This window comes from Solanum pennellii, chromosome 8 (assembly GCF_001406875.1).
Source record: "Solanum pennellii chromosome 8, SPENNV200".
Taxonomy (NCBI): Eukaryota; Viridiplantae; Streptophyta; class Magnoliopsida; order Solanales; family Solanaceae; genus Solanum; species Solanum pennellii.
Window position 1 is genome coordinate 60,128,687 of NC_028644.1, and position 19,702 is coordinate 60,148,388.

Sequence of the window (19,702 nt, forward strand, 5' to 3'; positions counted from 1 at the left end):
TAATTGGTTTCGAATTAAAGTTTTTTCTATGATAAGAAAAACCTGGCTAACCTCTGGGTGCACATAAGGTCAAATTAATTTTTTTTTGTTATTGCAACTTCCAATGTATTTAAACGATTAATATTATGATAACTCTTCATCAATCAATGACTTTAGACCTAAATTAGTTTGGTTGATTATATGAATCTGATATATTATTTCCTCTATTTATAGGTTAATTATGCAAAAGTGAATTATATTCCATTTATTTATTCATGAAATATATTGGAGTTCGCATGAAAAGAAACGAACCCTTATTTATATATATGTTAGTTCTTCACATATGCATGTCTTGGGGTTCTTAACACATGTCGTTAAGATATATATATATCACTTGACATTTTAGTTTGTAATTTTTTTTCAATAAATATTAATATTATTAAGCTAATACTTGTGTTCTAAAATGTACATGATTGAATATAGTAAAAGAAATTCAATTATCTTGTCGATAGTTGTGTCTTCACTTGTTTGCTACTGTTTCATATCGTCTATACCTATTTTAGGGTAGACAAGCATCGTTCTCATTATCAATATCGACTACTAATTAAATTTTATATTAGATTATAAATAAAAAGTTTAGATTTATAGAAAACAATGATTTAATTTGCTCTGTTTAAGTTAAAGTTTTATATCTTAAATAATCTATTATATAAGCAAATAGACAAATAAACGAAGAAATAATCTATTAAATCTTTATTAATATCTTCAAAGGTGTTTTCAAGGCGTAGCATACCAAAAATGCTTTTGGGCCAAATTTAGGACATAAGTTTATAAGGCGTAAGCCTTAAAATTTAAGGAGTAAGTTTTACATGTTAAACGTACTCCTTAGACGTTAATTTTAGTTTTTATTATTAATTTTTTTTTATATCAATTGATTCAAAATCAAAGTGTAGATGTGTTCAATAGATACAAATTTTAAATGAGATTTAGTAACTAGTTAGAGTTATGAATGTATTGGTGATATAAAGATAGTTACGAAAGAACCTATATATTATTTTATGCATGAATTAGTTATTTATGAGATATTAGTTAAATATATATTAGTTATTCTACTTTCTATTATGCAAACATATATTTCCACATAACTTATCTATATGTATTAGTTATACAAGTTTTTAAATTATCAACGAAACATCCTATTAATTCTATTCATAATGTCATATTATCTATCTATCTATCAAATATCAAATAAATTAATATACGAATATTTTATTTGTTATCGAACTATAGTTTAGTGGTATATTAACAATTATTATGCCCCTTGATAGAATTCTAGAATGTCATATTTCCTATCTATCACCAAATATTATTTAAATTAATATACGAATAAATTATTTCTTATCGTCCTATTAGTGGTATATTGACTATTATGCCCAGAATTCTAGAAATTGTCGCACCTTCTAAATTTTATTTTTTTTCCCTATAGTGTGATTTATAAATCTTCAGCGTACGGATTTTGGAGAAGATAGAAAACCCTAAAATTCTCACAGCTATATCGCCGCTCTCGTCCTTACATTTCACTCAGAGCTCCTTCATCATTTTGATGCCTACTTTTCAGGTATCCATCTCTCTTCTTCTGCTCAATTTTGAGATGTTTATCGCTTTTTCTCACCATTTATACTTTTTTTTTTCTCTGATTAGTGAAGCTGGGTAGCGTTTGTAGTATAATTAATAATGAATTTTGTGCTGTTTATTGTCTTTTTCGAAGTTCTGAATGTAGTTGATTGTTTGTTAGTTGATTGGCTACTGTTAGCTGAAATTAGGTATAACAGTAGGGTTTTAGGTACTGGGTAGGGTTTTGGCAAATGGCGAGGTTATTGGGTTCTTTTGTTTGCATAATTTGTTAAGATGCTGGTGTTCCCATGCTTGAAGTTTATGATATAAATAGATTGTGGTTTCTGTTTGCAGGTCGTTCAAGTTATTAAAGAATATAACTAGCTAAAATTGTTGAAGCTCAATTTTTCTCAATTTTTTTCAATTTTTGGGGGTTTTCTTTTTGAAAGGGTTGAGGGAGTGTCTTATCCACTTTTACTCAGATGAGTAAAAACTTTAACAATCCAAGCACATTTCATCTTCTACAAACACTGCCTGGATCCTTAAGCTGTGTGTCTTTACTAGATGTGTAGATGTGCCCGAGTCTGTGTCATGTATGATAGGTAAGATGGTTTCTAGTGTATTGAAGTGGATCCATTTTCTGTGCTCTTCTCTATTGGGCTTTGCTCTCTTTTCTTAGCGTCTTTGGGTGAATTTAGTGATTCCAAGATTATAAATAATATTTGGGACCAAGTGGCTCGAATTTTCTCTGTTCTCTTTTGCAATTAGTTCTGTGTACTAATTTTTCCCTTTGAGTTAAGTATGTGTTATAAGATGGATGAAAATTTAGCTGATTATAACCTTTAGGGTGTGCAGTTTTGCAGTGTATACTTAATGGTTGGGGTTAGTCAAGATATGTTATGTTAACACACTTTACTTTTTTCTTGTTGGTGTCTATACCCTTTTAAAGGATTGTTAGCAATAAAGATACATATGAGGTTACTCTTTTGATGGTTGGGGCTCTATATCATTCTATATCTTTGTAAATCTTGTGTAGGCCTTAGTATTTTTTTTTTGGTGTGGCACTTTTTGACCAACCTTTTTTGATGATTGTGTGTTGTGAGTAACTTCAAGCATATCTTTTGGTAGAGGATGCGTGCTTCATTGAATTTAGCCATATGCTTCATTGAATTTAGCCATATGTTACTGGATATTTTAACAGCCAACCTTCTCCTTTGTTCTTTTTGGTTTTTGTTTGCGTCAAGTAAATGAATTTTGTTTGCATACGATATTCTGTAGTTAATTCCAAAGTGAACAATTTTGCACCAGTTATACAACCTCCTCCTTTGACATGCTTTCCCTTGTATCTTTCCTTTCATAGTTGAGTAGAATTGCAACCTTCTTTATAGTTCATGCTCTTACTCCCCTCTTTCTTATTTGAAGATATACCTGCCAGCCTGAGTTCTCGAAGCAACAAGTTCCATAAACATGAGTAAGAAGAAACCGCAGGTGTTCCTTGATGTTTCTATTGATGGCGACCCAGTTGAAAGAATGGCTTTTGAGGTATCAAGCTATCCACCCGCTAGATTTGTTATCCTTAAATATACGTATTTGAACTCACATAACGAGATACTTACAGTTGGCTACCCTTGAGTTATCTTATTTGCAGCTTTTCACCGACGTGGCTCCAAAAACTGCAGAGAACTTCCGTGCACTGTGTACAGGTGACAAATATAAGAGTGCTGCTCATGTATCATATATTAGTCTAAGCCTGTTGGATTGGTTTTTCAAGTTACATTCCCTTCTGTGACCTTTTATCCTGCCCGTATTCTGCTGAGTTCTTTTCTTTAACATACTTCTAATCTGCATTCAGACCTTATTGTGGTTCCATAACATGACATGGGGTTTCAGTGCTGCAAAATTGTTCTCCCGAATGTGGAAATTATTTGTGATAAACTCAATCAGACAGATTGAATGGGGACTGACTTTGAGTAATTCATAGTTTCTCTCTTTTTGAAAGATCCAAAGTTGTATTTCTTTTTTGTTGCTAAATTGTTACATACCATCACAAACACAGTGAAAATCTGTCAACTTTCTTGCTGTCTTTGAATTTTCTCTTTGTTAAGCTACAATAATTTCTTATATGATGCTTGCCCATGTAAAAGTAACTACCCATGAGAAGAAGGATAAGTATAATACTTAATCAAAAAGGCAAAAAGATTATAAATAATGAACTTGCTGTAAAATATTTTGTAACTAACTGGAAACTCCTTGTAAAAATAAAATGTACACTGACCGGCAAACAGTCTATGGATAAACAATCACTTGCAGTGCAGCTGTCAGGTTGATAAAATCGCTTAGATGTTCACTTTATTCATGGAAGTTTGTCAGCTCGCTCTTTAAGTTATCTCCTTAGATTTCTTCTAATAGAAAAGTGGTTCAGGTTACCTTAACAAGTTCCTTTGCCTGGGATAATGGCTGGTTGCTGTTGGCTGTAGGTTCAAGGTGCCTTGGTCATTAGTTCCTTATGTTATAGGGTGACATAAATCGTCATCTTGTGGGAACTGATCTTTGTCTTCTTCGTTTTCTTGGATGCTTTATCCATCTCCATGTTAAGTGCTGTGGTATCCTCAACTGACATAGGAAGAAATTGTTATTTTTCAGGGGAGAAAGGAGTCAGCTCTAAGACGGGAAGACCATTGCATTATAAAGGAACCTTTTTCCATCGTATTGTCAAGGGATCCGTGGCTCAGGTATGTTTGTAGGTTCTTGCTATGCTTGTTCTGTTGACATGTAGTTTGAATGTGCTCCATTGCACTCTTGCCTTAAAAGAAGTGCTCCATTACACAGCTCTTGGCTTTGTGGTTGAGCACGGTTAAGAAGTGGTGTTTCCTTTTAGTCAGATATCCTTGTTTGTGCTGTAGGATGCAGGGCTGATGGTCACAACTGCATTTCTTGTGATGTAGTTTTAAGGTTGTATTGACTGAGTCATTCGTCCTCTGTATTACCGAGCTTCAGCATATTACAAGGCTCATTGTTCATGTTATTTTGTGATAGTTAACTAATTGTTTTTTCCCCTCTCTATTTCAGGCAGGTGACATGCTGAGACAAGATGGTATGCCTTTGATCAACATACTACATTAATTTCTGTATATACTCAACTGATGGTCTGCTAAAATTCAGTGTTTGATGGACTATCTTAGTTGATTGTATACTATTGTTTTGGGTTTAATTTTGACCATTTGTGTTTTTGCCCTGTTAAGGGAATTGTTGGTGAAATGAGATCTGCAAAATTGATGTACCTGCATGCAGACAAAGACGAGGCATATGTTTTGGCTTAGTCTTTCAGGGAGTAGATATATGATATAACACACAGAATTTGTATAGGTTGAATGAGATGTAGGAGTGCTACTAGAGTATTTTACAGAAGGGAGCAGCTACTGAACAAGTTTGATAGAATGGTTGTGTAACTACAATTTATGTTAGTGAGTGTTGGGTCTCCAAAGCTCTAATTTATCTGAAAGATGAATTGTTTTGAAATGTAGGTGTTAAAATGTATGTGCGGGGATATGACTAGATACAATTAGAAACCATCAAGACTTGAGTATTGTTACTTTATGTCTAGTGTGTCCAGAGACTCATATGTCCATGTGAATTTAAGTACTAGGTTTTGAGAATCTTAGTTTTTGAAAATTCTAATTTGCCTTGACAACCACATTATTAGCATTGAAATGAAAAAACTGAATGGAGCAGAGTGAACGGAAATTCTTGTAATCAACATTGAACCCCAATCAGTCATATTTGAATGATTGATTGATGTGATATTGTTGCCTTGTTCCATATAGAATACAGTCATCTGTTTTAGATTTGCAGCTTATTAAGTTGGAGCGAATGGCATGCTTCTTCATTTCCCCAATTTACCCCCCTTTGTACACTCTATGTTCTTCACATAATTTCCAGTATGTCCTATCCTTGGATGTAAGGCTTTCCTAAGGCATTTGAACCCCGCCCCCCACAAATGAGTCCATATGTTTTGAAGGGATCCTGTTTCACAGTTTGGACTAAAATTTGTTGTTGATTATAGTATCTGTGTGTGTTATCTTTTTTATCTATATCCTGGGAAAAGTAACCAGTTAAATGAACTATACAAGTCTCTTCCCGTGATATGACCTGAGACACTGAAATATGAGTAGAAAGAATGGTGGATTGTAGTCTGTTTTGTCAATGACATTATTGTAGACCGATTGGAAGGGATGTTATGCATGGTTGCACCTTTTTTTGAATGGTCTCTCAGTTGAGGACATTATTGGCTGTGGTTAGTCTCTGGCATTCTCTGTTAGATTTGTGAGGATATCATTTGGCAATGTGAAGGTAACTTGGATGAATTAATAAGTGAATACGTATAGTCTGGAGCCTCAAGAAAATAATTGCAACGAATGGAAAAACAAATTGCTGGTATAAACGGTGTTTCAGTTGCTTTATATATTAAATTTGCTAATTGTAAATCCTGTTACCTTTTGTTGATTTGAAAATGATCTCGTATGCATATTTTGAAATCTAAGTGTTTCTTGACTCGGTCAAAACTTTGCAAAAGGCTGAATCGGAACACCACAGCAGGTCCTGGTTAAAGTTTCTGAGTTTATGTGCCTACTTCTTTGCAGGGAACTATGGGGAAAGCATCTATGGGGGAAAGTTTCCAGGTGAGACCTCTTTTTTTATTCCCACCTTTTTTTTAGAGTTTGCCTCACATCTTATGACTGCTTGATGTTCGTCTCATGTACTGAATGACTGCCCTACTTTTTTCTTAGAGGACTAGAATATAATGGATAGTAAATCAAAACACAAACAACAGTGTGTGTATTCCTTTTTAGCAAAAAATCGTTTATCTTGAAAGAAAATGGGTTTTCCTTTTGTATTGCCTGTGAAGGTTGAGGCAGACTTTGATCTAATTCTATGCTGCTTGGGAGCTTCAATCCATTGGTATTGGACATTGTTCCTCTCAGATAATGGTAGGGGACATGAAGGCTATGTTGCCTGTGCTTTTGTCGATATTTTTTTTGGTTTTATACTTTATAGTAGTTTGAGAATTTGAAATTTAATTTGCTGTTTGCTTTTTTCCCTAGTGTTTTAAGCCTTGTTTTGATTGTTCTGTATGGTTCATTTTGTTCAGAACAATCCCAGGGAAATCTATTATAACTTTACTGCAGAACTGAGGTAATTGGTTATCAGATCAGAACAATAGCTGTATGGTAGAATTTCTGATTAGTCATGATTGCCTAGAAAAATTGTCACTAGGGCAAAATTGCAGATTGGCAAAGTTTAGCAGTTCCTTTTGTGAAAAAAATGGCCTGCTTGTAATTTTATGGGTAATAATACTTGCGTTATCTGTATATAAACATTTTATGTTCGCAGGTATATTGATACCTGACTATTCTCTAGGTGTAGGTGATCTTACAGAAATATCTTTTGGAAAGATTCAGTAATGGATTTTTCTTATCAATTTCTACATACAAAACGTGACAAACAATTATAGTTTTGGAATAATGGCTAGTGAGAGGGCATACTTTACAAATTAAAATTGTCTTGTTGGTTTTAGTTTTGTAAATCATGGTATAGTGCACTTGCTCAAGTGCAATTAGTTGTTTGCCCATTGCTTAATGAAATGGGTCTAGCATCACCTTTTTGGAGGTGCAATTTTTGCAGGGCCTATAGATTTATCTCTTTGATGTGATAGCTTGAACTAATAAATCAACGGAGAAGGGTCACAAATGCCCACGGATTATCGCAAAAGGCCTAAATACCCTTCATCCACCTATTTTGCTAAAAATACCCCTTTGGTTACATTTTGGGCTCATTTATTTCCTTTGACCATTGATCAACACTGAATTCTGAAAACATTTATTTAAATTCCACATGTCAGTTTATTATCGGTGCGATTTTGAACTCTTTCAAAAAATTTTATAAAAAAATGACCTCTAGAGGTCAATTTGCATGATCCCGGTTTTCGGCTCTAAAAAGCCCGGCCTCTAGATGTTGATCTTGTTAATAATAATAATAATAATAATAATAATAATAATAATAATTATAGTAGTTACTTTTTGTGAAACTGATCTTTGGAAGTCTCTGTGCATATTTCCAGGTTTTGGCACTGAAAAAGTCTACATCTTGAGGTTGATCTTGTTTAAAATAATTTTAAAAATGTTCTCCAGTTTTTTCACAAAAATAGATTGAAGAGTATAAAAAAAAATTAAAAAATCTGGTAAGTGCTCGGGTTGGGTAAATCGAAAAACCGGGTGAGTGGATTTATTTTAATGAACTTTTTTTCAATTCAGCTTTGACCCTTAGTCAAAGGGCATAAGTAGGCGAAAAATATAACTATAGAGGTATTCTTGGCAAAACAGGTTGATGAAAGGGTGTATTGACCTTTTGCGATTGTCCATGCATATTTGGCCCTTCTCTGTTAAATCAATTGGTTGAAAGAAAAAAGACAGGCTTCTGTAACAAGTGAAATTAATTTAATATTTCAGATGAGTCGCCGAAGATAAAACATGATTCCCAAGGTCTACTATCTATGGCTATTGCTGATCGTGATGCACGCGGTTCTATATTTTCCATCACCTTTCAGGCTGATCATCATCTTGACAGGTTTGTTTTAATTTCTCAAGAAAGTTTAGTGCCTCTTGTAGATGCTGATTGTAATTTCCTACTCTGCTGGAAGCTTGCTTTAACAGATCGCTGCATAATATTTTTCTTGACAGGAAATGTGTAGTCTTCGGCAAACTTGTTGATGGCCTTGAAGTTCTTAAGAAAATTGAGAGTGTGGGAAATGAAGAGGGAAAACCTGATGTAACTGTGAAGATAATCAATTGTGGCGAGTTACCTGATGGTGAGACTTCTGCAGTTCCATTGCTCTTGGAAGCTTGCTTTGAAATACTCCTTTACTGTTGTTTCTCCCTGTAGTTTTTGTTAATTGAAAAGTCTGCAAGTTATGAGGCTTTATTTAATTTTTCTTCTCCTTGGTGCAGATAAGAGAAAGCTAAATAAATTGAAAAACGGGAAGCACAAAAAATCCGCCAAAGAGAGAAAGAAAAAGAGGAGGAGATATTATACATCAGAATCAGAGAGCTCAACAGATAGTGATACTGAGTCTTCTGAGTCTGAAAGTGATTCTGACTCGGATGTATCTTCTGATTCTGAAATTAGCTCATCAAGTGATGATAGACGGAGGAAGAGGAAGAGATCTAAAAGAGACAGGCATAGACGTTCCAAAAGAAAGGAGAAGCGACGTGAGAAAAAGCGCAAAAGACGTGACAAGAAATCTAAGCGCAAATCGAAAAGGTTGCTCTTCAGTATTCTATCTTTTGCTCCATACATTGTTAAGTTGTGCAGTTTTAGATGCCATATGTTCAATAATGGGGGTAACAATTGGAATATTTCCTTTTATCTCTGACCAATAATTTCATTCCATCTCTTCTTAATGCGGGAATTTAAGAGACTGACGGTCTTTTCATTCCAATATTCTTTACCAGGGCATCAGACAGTCCTTCAGAAAGTGAGAGTGGACGTGATGGTTTAGACGAAGATGGTGTAAGACGGGCTTCCGGAGGAAAGCACAAAAGTATGGAAAAGAAAACAGGTACTTCAGAGAATCTTGTATTTGCTGCTCTCTAGCCCTCAGCTCCTTCGATCATTTCTGGTTTCAAGAGTCAATTCCAAGTCTCTATATGTGCATCAGATTTTACTCTTTCCGATGCATTAAAACTCTATTAATTTGTGAGTTGTAAAAGTTGGCATACGTTTGTATCTCTTGCATTTCCAAATGATGGTTCCGTCCAGTATAATTGCAGCAATAGGCCATGCATAGTGGTGAGAATGTTGTTAGTTACTGTAGAATTTTTTGTGTAGGTATACAATAAGAACAATATTTTTCCAACTGATTCTTAAGATTTATCTGTAGTATCAAAAATGCTCACAAGCAATCAAGTCTAAGGTTGCATCAAATAACAAACCTAACTGCATGATTCCCCCAAAATCACTGTATTTTCATTAGTTTTATTTGACTCTTTTCCAAGTCAACATTCTGTGTTAGGCATGTGCAGCAGGATTCTTTGAGTTTCTTTCGTATCAGGCAAGGTTCTCAGCCTATCATTACTGAACAATTCTAAGAGCCTGTTTGGATTGGCTTTAAAGTCGGTCAAACCCACTTTTAAGTCACTTTTAGTTTTTGGAAGTGTTTGGCATGTTGAAAATAACTTAAAATAAGTTAAGAAACCATAAGTAGGTCTCAAGAATTTTTCGACTTAATTTAATTTGAACAATTAAGTCGATCCAAACGGGTTTTAATTCTGGAGGTGGGCAGACTGCAGTTGATCTTTTATTGATTGACACTGTTGTTCAAGCTTCTTTATGCACCAATAATCACGCAACTCACCAGCAAATTCAATTTCACCGTTTTGTGATTTTTCATGAAAATTAGATAAATTCTTGAGCTATCCATTTACCTCTCTTCTGTTTCTGGGTGTATTTTGTTATCACTAGTTGCTGTCTAGTATTGATCCTTTTATCTTTAAATTTTTCTAAGATTTTTGAAGTTCTATAAGTTCGTTTCTGGTTACATAAAGTTCTTTCTATGATGGCACTACATCTGATTCTTCATCTCTATTTAAGAGGTTTTCTTGTACACACTTTCTAGTTGATGGGATTATGTTTTGAAAGTCTCCAAGTCTTGCATTTACAGTATGCATGTAACATTTAATCTATACTGGTCATATTGCATCCTTATGGTTAACTGGTTTATGGACATTTTGCAGAAGGAAATCATTCTCCTTCGCTTGAGGAGGGAGAAGCAGTTTCTCTTCATCACAAGAAAGAGGCAACTGACATTTTTGAAGGAGAGGAGGTAGAATTTCCCAAGGAGAACGGAGAGCGTCAAAGCAATAATACCAAAATGGAAATTAGATCTGATAAACCTGTTGATAGGCAGCCTGATGTGGTGGATGATCACCCTGGCAAATCTAGGTTTACTCTTCATTTCTCATTGCTACTCGGTTATTCTTTTTGCTTATGGATTCTTTCAGAATCAGAATTTTATTAGAAGTCATTGAGCAGGAGCAGAAGTATAAGTCCCAAAAGGACAATGAGTAGGAGTATGAGCATTAGTCCTCGGAGGAGTTTAAGCAGAAGTCGAAGTGTTAGCCCAAAGCGCAGTGTGAGCAGGAGCCCAAGTGTGAGATCCAGACATAGTATAAGCAGAAGTCCAAGTCGCAGTGGAAGTCCTCATCGCGTCTCACAGAGAAGGAGCAGCAGCATTGTTAAGAGTCGTAGTGGTAGTCCCGCAAGAAGCATTAGTAGAAGCCCAGTGAGAGGCAAGAGGGGAGGAAGTGTCAGTGTGAGTCCTCCAGCGAGAGCTCATTCACGCCGAAGGAGTAGCAGAAGTCCCTCAGCATCTCCTAGAAGGCAACTTACCCCAAGTCCACACAGAGCCTCATCAAGGAAGTCGGTGAAATCTAAAAGTCGAACACCAGTTAGATCTTATAGAAGGAGTCCAAGTGGAAGCCCTGTTAGGTCTTCTCGAAGGAGCCCAAGCAAAAGTCCTGTTAGGTCTTCACGGAGGAGTGCAAGCAGAAGTTCAGGTAGGGTTCCTTCAAGGCTTAGGCCCGCTGGAAGGAGCCCTAGCAGAAGCCCTGTCAAGTCTTCTCGACGGAGTGTAAGCCGAAGTTCAGGTAGGGTTCCTTCTAGGCGAAGCCCAAGCCGAAGTCCAGGTAGGGCTCCTAGCAGGAACAATCGACGCAGCTATTCAAGAAGTCCTGTTAGTGCAGGTCGTAGAGCAAGATCTCCGGTGTATGATCGTGCGAGGAGCTCTTCAAGAAGTGCTTCAGTGGATGGATCTCCCAAGCGCATTAGGAGGGGAAGGGGCTTTAGTGAGCGTTACTCCTATGTTCGTAGATACAGGAGTCGGTCTCCTGACCGGTCCCCTGCTAGGCCATACCGTTATGGTGAGCGTGACAGGTGAACATCACAAACCTTTCTAATTGGTACAGGAAATTAAATATATATCTTCTTTCATTAATTTTCTTCTTTTGGAAGATATTCGAGATACAGGAGATCACCTAGGCGTTATAGGAGTCCACCTAGAGGAAGAACACCGCCCAGGTTTGTTATTTCTGCTACATGCTACTTTTGTTAGATTTTTCTTTGACAGGGAGCTAATCTGTCACTGCCAAAATGCAGATACAGAGGCAGAAGAAGCCGAAGCCGCAGCGTCTCACGTAGTCCAGTGCGTTACCGTGGTCGCCGTTATAGTCGAAGCCCTGTACAAAGTCGCTCTCCTGTGGACAGATATCGCAGGTCACCATCAGCTGAACGCCGTAAATCACCTTCTCGGAGCAGAAGCCGATCAGAGTCGAAATCATCTCGGGGCTCACGATCACCAAAGCAAGTCAGCAGAGGCAAGTCAGTATCATCCTCGGCGAGTCCCCCTGGGAAGGCAGGTCTGGTTTCCTATGGAGATGGATCTCCTGAATCGGGATGAGGAGTGAATGTAGTTGCTGAGTAGTGCAACTGGACATACGTATTTGAGTTTTCACCATTCTGCGACTATGGCTTGGCCAAATGGATAGTCTTTTCCTATGTAGTGGATTCTGGACGGCATTTTGGATACTTAAAACTTGTGTGCTTGGTGTTGTGTGCGTGTGATTTATGATGCCTTTGAATAATTTTTTATGCTTGGCTATTAGAATTGGCATAGGGAGTAATGTTCAGACTGTTTACTTACGAAATATTGGATTTGCATCATCACGCCATGTTATTTAGGATTTTCTTGTATGGAGGAATTGGGGTTCTTCATGTCAGTGAAGGCCTATTTTGGACTAGTCATTTGTTGGTTTTGGTTGATCTTGACAACTTCCATGGCTTGAATTTGCAGCGGCAGAGCTCTCGTTTTGTGGCCATTGATTTTCTGCGTCCTTCTCTCTGTTTCTTCTAGGTATATTTTGAAATAATTCATTTGTTTACTGTTTAATCTGTGGGGATGATAGTCTTCAAGATTCATTTGATAGCCTAGCTGGCTACACCTTGCTTTTGGCAGCAGGCAAAAAGATAGTTTATGATGCCACCGCCTCGCCATTCTGATATGAAAATCTAAATTGTTATGTTGCAAAGGTACTTTTTGCATTCTGCTTTGGGTGGGGGAAGTCAGTTTTGGGTTTTCCATTTAAAAAAAAATTGACGGTATTTGGTTTGACTTTGGTTTTTATAATCTAAACAATTGAAGGAATGATCGAATTGGTAAATTATATATGTATTTTATGATTATATATACATAGTTAGGCCAGCAAAAGGTCAATTTAGCTCCAGCAGCAAAAATATGACTCAGGTAATTGTTCTGAATATGGCAAGGTTCAAACTGATATTTAGCTCCCATGATGTAATGGACATCCAATGCTCTCTGTAATTATTTACATCTACTTAACCGACATGATGACATGGTTCGATCAAAGTTTTGATATATTTTGTTTAATATTATTATTTTATGAGGTAATCCTTTTGAACTTCTTTTATTGAAATAGTTTATCATTAGTTATCAAATCATGTATTTTTATTTTTCTTTGTACATGTTTTTTAGAGTGGTATCTGATAGTAGTAAGTCCTCTTATTTGGCTTTCCAAAAGAATATGACTACATCTGTGTACTAGTTTCAATGATGGAAATATGCTAGCCAGTTAGTATATATCCTAATAATTAATACATACAGAAACTATCAGAAAATAAAAGAAACCTATGAATGGAAAAAGATTGAGAACACAATAAGAAGATACCTCACAAATATAAATGGACAAGTTGTTTATATTTTAGAATTCAATTGCTAATAATCGAATCTAACAAGTAGAATCAGGCTTTCATAAACTATAAATTGATATACATTTTTCACTACTTATTACAATATAGAGTATTGTTTTTTCAACTGGATTTTTCAAGTACATCCACCATAACCAAACCCTAATTTCTCACCAGCAACATCATATACAATCTCCATGGTCTGCTGTTGTGTATTCCCAAAAATCCCAATACTATCATCATCTCCATTTCCAGCGAAAGCCAAGCAAACCTGAGATGCACCGTTTACGAAGAAAATACCATTTCGAACTATGTCAATCTTCGTATTCCCATTGAAGTTGAAGCTGATTTTTGGAATACTAATGGTAGTGTAATTGCTTAAATCATAACAAGTATCAAGCAAAGATAGATCTGGTGCTCTGGGATACTTGCTCATGAACTGCCGGAAAGTTGCTCGCAGATTAGAATAAGCCGTAGAAGGTAACCGGGTAATCACAGTACCCGAATCAATGATTGTTCCGGCGTTCTTAAACACCATTGGACTTATCGCTAACGACTTTCCACCTACAGAAATACCTAAAACATCAATGAAGTAAAACGATGTTCCTTGTGATGAAGCGAATGGTGTGAACTGGAGGTTCGATTTAGCTCCATTCTTGCCGAAACTTAAATGACCATTAGATCCTCTTCCGGTAGGAAGGCAGTAAGAGAAGTATTTCCCGAATTTCGCAGATGTTTGTGATACAATAGAAAGAGGATCACGGCCTAAACCGATTAATCCGGCGGTTTTCCCGAATAATCCTTTGTTATCTTGCCCACAACCGAACATAAATCCATCAAACACATCTGTTGCTGATAAAGTTAGCCTATCCTTCGCGAAAAACCCAATTGAGAACGATGAATCACCATACTGGATACCGTAAACGCAGGTAGATGAAGAACAAAGAGGACTATTTCCGGTAGCTGATTTAAGCCCAGAACAAGCTGTGGAACTGCAGGAAATGTTGGAATAAGTTGAAGAAGACGATGGGTTGAAAATTGGTTGTTGCTGAGGAAAACATGTTTTGAAACAGGGTTCGCATTGAGTCCATGTGAGGTCACTGCCCGTATCGAAGATGAGTGTGAGATCCTTCTTCGGAGTTCCGATTCCGATGGTGACGATGTAGTTTCCGGTGCTGAGAGCGGTGCCTGGTTGCGCCGGGAGAGTGGTTTTCGAGTCTCTTGCTCTGTACTTTTTGGAGGTTTTTTCGGTCTTTCGGAAGAGGTTGAAGTTTTGGGCTGCGATTCGGGTTTGGATTGAATCCACTCGGGCCTGATCATGGGCCAACATTTCTGTTAAAGTTGGGCCTTTTTCACCCTTTTTGTTGAGTTGAGAACATGGCCCATGTTTGTTGATGACCTCCAATGATGCCCCTCCTCTTTTACCTAAAAAAAAAATGACAATATAAAACAATTCAATCAAAATTAAAATTAATGTAATAATAGTATGACACGTTCTTATAATCATAAAATGTTATAGTGATGTTATGTCATGTAAATTGAAAAGATCGGAGTATCTTTTACGTGTGTTTGTGTTAGCAAGGGTGGAGCTAATAGCCTACATGCAGGTTCGGCTGAACTCAATAGATTTTGCTTAAATATTATTATTGATCAATAAGTTTATTGAACATGTACAAATATTAAGTTTATTGCCTATTTAAAATTGTTATTATAAAATTAGAAAAAAAAGACTAAAGTTGAAATCAGTTATATGTATCCGTGCGGGGGAGAAGTTGAAAAATATTTTCCAATATAATAAGTTGGAATTATTGTACATATGAAAACAAGTTTACACCGCAAATATAAGCAAGTGACTAGTAGAATATCATTCTTTAAAATTAAAATCTAAGAGAGATAGTTATAGTTGTTAAATTGCATTTTATATATATATATATATATATATATCAACAAGACCAACATGAAGTCTTTCTTCTAAAAACAAATAATTAAAAGCTGGTCAAATAAAAGTCAAGAAACATAGGGAATAATTTTCTCTCAATTTTCTTATTTATAAAAATGACAATAACAATAAAATACCTAATAAAATTTCATAAATAGAATTTTTAAAAAATAAAGTGTATTTCTCATGCTCTTACCTTGTAGAGGTAAAGAGATTATTTTCAAATTAATAAAATAAAGACAAAGACTATGATTTTCAACTCTCATCATTTGGTTCCTAATTTTCTTAATTGAAAAGTTAGGCAGAAATTTAATACTTTGATTGATAGCAACTAAAATCATTAATATATACTGATTGCATTTTGACTTCTTGTTAGGTTGTATTTTGAATGAATCTTCACCAAATTTTGGATAAATCTTTTGTTTATTTTAATCTTCACCATTAGTGAGTTATCTCTATTCTCATTTTTTTAGAAAAAAAAAAAAACTTGTCCCCCCTATAATTGTTTAACTTTTCAGAAACTTTCATGACATGGTGGAGCTCCAAATAATTGAGAAAGTGAGACAAGAAATAAAATAAAATAACAAATATAATGAATATGAAAAACATCAATAATTGCAAAGTAACATGATTAATCAAGATCCTTTTACTATAAGTAGGACTATAATTTAAAACTTATCAATTATTTTGTAACTATTTGATTCATGTGAATTTATATATAGGTAAGTTTGTAGAGTAATTAATTCTTTTGAATTTTTAGAATGTCTCCATCAATAATCTATATTGGAAAAACTTTGGTCCCCAGCATAAATGTAATTGTTTATGGTAAATTAATTTCAAATCGAATACATTAGTAGATGGATTATTGCTTTATTTTTAACCCCACAACATTTGAAAAGAAAATATCATCCATTCGTTGACCACAACCCCACACCCATGCAACCACATTTTTCAAACCCCCCCCCCTCCCCCACAAAAAAACAATAGACAATTAAAAAGGAAAATTACAAAAATAAAGTAGTAGATGAGAGGTAATATTACATTCATTTTATTTTAGACATAATGTTTGACTAATCGTAAAATTTCAGAATTAAAAAAGCTTTTTTAAACACATAATTAAAGAATACTTTTTATATTTAATTTTGTGAGCTTTATCGTATTATGATTGTAGTTTCATAATTATGAGAACATGCCGTAACATTTTTACTAAAATACTAAATAAAAAAGAATGCCACAGAAAATGAAACGAAAGGATGAAAAAATTTCCCCTTCCCTTCTTCCCTTATCTAAGCTTAGGCCACCACACCACTCTACACCAAAGAAAAAATCAAAGTAGATGAATATTTAAAATGAATCTAAGCTTAGGCCACCACACCACACTACACCAAAGAAAAAATCCAAATAGATGAATATTTAAAATGAAAATGGTGATATAGCAATGTATAACATTAATATACACATATTAGTTAGTATGCCAAAAGTAAATATGTATTGTTTGAGGATATAAAAGGGAGACTTAATTAATTTACCTTTGCTAGAAGGCTTGCAAGAAGAAGAAGGAAGAATAGAGGTAAGTTGGATAGTGTGGAAATTGGATTCAATTGTTTTTCTTCCTTCCAAAGCATTGCTTTTCTCCAAAGAGAATGAAAGCAAAATGAGAAGAAAAGAAGAAGAGAACAAAACACTTCTAGTGGCCATTGGTGAAACAAATAATAGTATTTGGATATTTGACAAAAAGCCCTTTCATCCTATGCTTATTATATAGAGAAGTTTTTTTTTTGGACCTTCCACTTAGACAACTCTATTTTCTTTTCTTTACTTTTCTCTATTATAAAATACTAATATTTTGGGGGTGGGGTTTAGGGGGGGGGGGTTTGTAGGTGGTGAGGTGGTAGCCGTCGCAAGGGGCAAAGGGAGAGTATTAGTTTCGATTTCAAAATCACAATCTTCAACATAGTATCATAACAGGTTGAGTTTCTAGGGTGCGTGTAGAGGTGGGGAGTTAGGTGGTGGGGGTGGTAGCCGCAGGGGCAAAAGGAGAGTATTAGATTTGATCCAAAAACTCTATTTATTATAATACTATGTTGAAGATTGTGATTGTAATTGTGATTATCTCGTATAAAAACTTAAGTTATTTAAAAAAATATACTTTTATCATTAATTAATTGTATTCTACAGAAATTCATTAAATATAAATAAATATTTATTTGTAAATCCAACAACTACGATAACTATTTATTCAATAGCAAATTCAGAACACATAAGCTTTAAATTGTGATTGAGCCTTTTATGGTGGGTTTGTTTCTATTATTAAGGAAATAATTATATTGTGAAATTGGTAAATTTAGGTAATTTTGCATCTAATAAGACGTCAAGGATCTTAAATGGAGTGAAAATGAAAGGCAACGCTACCATTCCCTTCAACTACTAAAGTTATCACTTTATCCTTCTCAATTGATGCCATTTTTTCTAATTCGTCTAAAAAAAGTCATTTTCATAATAATATATATATATATATATAATGAAGTAAATAAAAGGCATAATACATATATTCGATCCTAAACTTGACTTCAAATTTTAACTTTGACTTCCAACTTACATTATGCACAAACAGGCAGTTTAGCTATCCAACTTTTAAATAAATAAACACATGAGTCCTACATGACAAAATACACGTAGGACACCACGTTGGACAAAAAATGACACATAGGATGACATGTAGGACATGTGTTCTATTTGTTCAACTTTATACAAGTTCAAGTGTCTACTTGTGCACACCCAAAATTGAAGGACACAAATATAATTCAAAACCAAATTAAAGAGCATATTTATGTATTATGCCTAAATAAAATAATCCTAAGAGTGAGGAAAAAAATAGTACTGAAGTTTCCTTGATAGACACAATCTAAACTCTTTTCTTAGCGTGTTTGATTTTAAAAAAAATGTAAAAAAGTTTTAAATACATAACTTATTATTTTATCATATTTTTTAAAATTTTCTATCATTTGAAAAAATAACAATAAAAAAACTCTATTTTTGATACATCATTTTACGCGATATATCAGTTCTAATATATCATTTTACGCGATTCATCGATTGAATGCATCACTTCACGCGATATTTTGAGACATACACGATGTATCAGAATTTCGGGTGATGTATTTGAAATCGAGATGAGATGTATCGGGACATTGAGAGATGTATCAGAAATTGGGACGCGATGTACCAGGACGCTTTGAGATATTGTATCCAGATTCCACCAAATTTAATGAATTTTTGTAATTTGAAAAGAAAAAGGAATAGGATGTAATCAGTTCATAAAACTAGGAGAAGCTGTGTAAAATTCCCCGAAAAAGTTTGAACATTTTCCAGTTTATGCTTAACGTCCTTCCGGAGGGCCGTGCCAATTTTAATACATAAATACAACTTGAATTTCAGTTGACATCTATGTACTTTAATTTTGGCTGTCCACAAATAAATATTTAAATTTGTAAAAAGTCAAATAAGTATATACATATTCGTCCTACATGAAAATGTGTGTGAAACACAATCGAATTGATTCGTATTATATCGTGTAGAATATCTATGTCTACATATTTAACTTAAAACAAATTTAGGTGTCTACTTATGCGCACTCAAAAATATCAATTGAGATCATGACATAAATTATTAACTTTCCCCAAAAACTACTTGCTAATGACACCATAAATGTTTTTAAGAATTCCTTTAATTGATATGAGAATTTAATGAAAAAGAGTTTTAAAGAATCCATCAATTATATAATTAATATAATTAACAGTTGGCAAATTGAATATGAGTCTTGGACAAAATGTGAAAGCTTTTCCAAAGAGTCCCCATTCACCAAGTCATATATCCAACAACCAATAATACATCACTTTGCTTCATGTTATGCTCTTTCTTACACATTTTTTCTTCATCTTTTCTTTCTTTCTTTATTCAGTATCCAACGTTTTTATTAAAGTTTGATAAATTTAAATTTACATTACATAAAATCTATTTGGAAAAGACATTTTCTTTCAAGGTTTTTACATATTATTAGGAAGGTGTTATTAGAAGGTCAGTACTTAAGAGCACAAATTGATATTATACTTATATATTTTATATTATATTTTCTAGTTTTTTTTTTCTTCAAATTACAAAGAATTTTAAAGAAAAATAAAGTAAAACACATAAAAACTAAGAAGTGGAAGTGTTTGCAATAAAATTAAAATGTCGAAGTTCGTACTAAGGTTTGTAAATAAATAAATCATGTTGATGACGCTTATTCTTTGGAACTAAACTCCATGAGTGAATAATCAAATATTGTTTCTGATATCCAAAAATCTCAAATCCATT

General features: G+C 34.4%; 2 protein-coding genes across 6 annotated transcripts; one reads left to right on the forward strand and one right to left on the reverse strand.

Moving 5' to 3' along the window:
• Positions 1–1,445: 1,445 nt before the first annotated feature.
• On the forward strand, positions 1,446–12,471 carry LOC107028394 (peptidyl-prolyl cis-trans isomerase CYP95). 5 transcript variants are annotated; one of them, XM_027919361.1, is made up of 16 exons: positions 1,496–1,597; positions 3,016–3,135; positions 3,242–3,296; positions 4,237–4,325; positions 4,497–4,545; positions 4,663–4,687; positions 6,234–6,272; positions 6,743–6,786; positions 8,100–8,217; positions 8,331–8,458; positions 8,598–8,910; positions 9,102–9,208; positions 10,383–10,590; positions 10,681–11,580; positions 11,659–11,724; positions 11,803–12,471. In XM_027919361.1, exons 9-16 carry the CDS (start codon positions 8,144–8,146, stop codon positions 12,101–12,103), a joined length of 2,097 nt encoding a protein of 698 aa, XP_027775162.1. In that variant the 5' UTR covers positions 1,496–1,597; positions 3,016–3,135; positions 3,242–3,296; positions 4,237–4,325; positions 4,497–4,545; positions 4,663–4,687; positions 6,234–6,272; positions 6,743–6,786; positions 8,100–8,143; the 3' UTR covers positions 12,104–12,471. The 5 variants fall into 5 exon arrangements, with proteins under 5 accessions (XP_015084934.1, XP_027775162.1, XP_015084936.1 ...); XM_015229448.2 differs by lacking the exons at positions 4,497–4,545; positions 6,743–6,786 and having other exon boundaries at positions 1,446–1,597; XM_015229450.2 differs by lacking the exons at positions 1,496–1,597; positions 3,016–3,135; positions 3,242–3,296; positions 6,743–6,786.
• A 927-nt stretch (positions 12,472–13,398) lies between these two features.
• Positions 13,399–17,369, reverse strand: LOC107028662 (aspartyl protease family protein At5g10770-like). Its single transcript, XM_015229823.2, has 2 exons — positions 16,876–17,369; positions 13,399–14,832 (listed from the first exon to the last, which is right to left on the reverse strand). Exons 1-2 carry the CDS (start codon positions 17,042–17,044, stop codon positions 13,544–13,546), a joined length of 1,458 nt encoding a protein of 485 aa, XP_015085309.1. The 5' UTR covers positions 17,045–17,369; the 3' UTR covers positions 13,399–13,543.
• Positions 17,370–19,702: the final 2,333 nt, after the last annotated feature.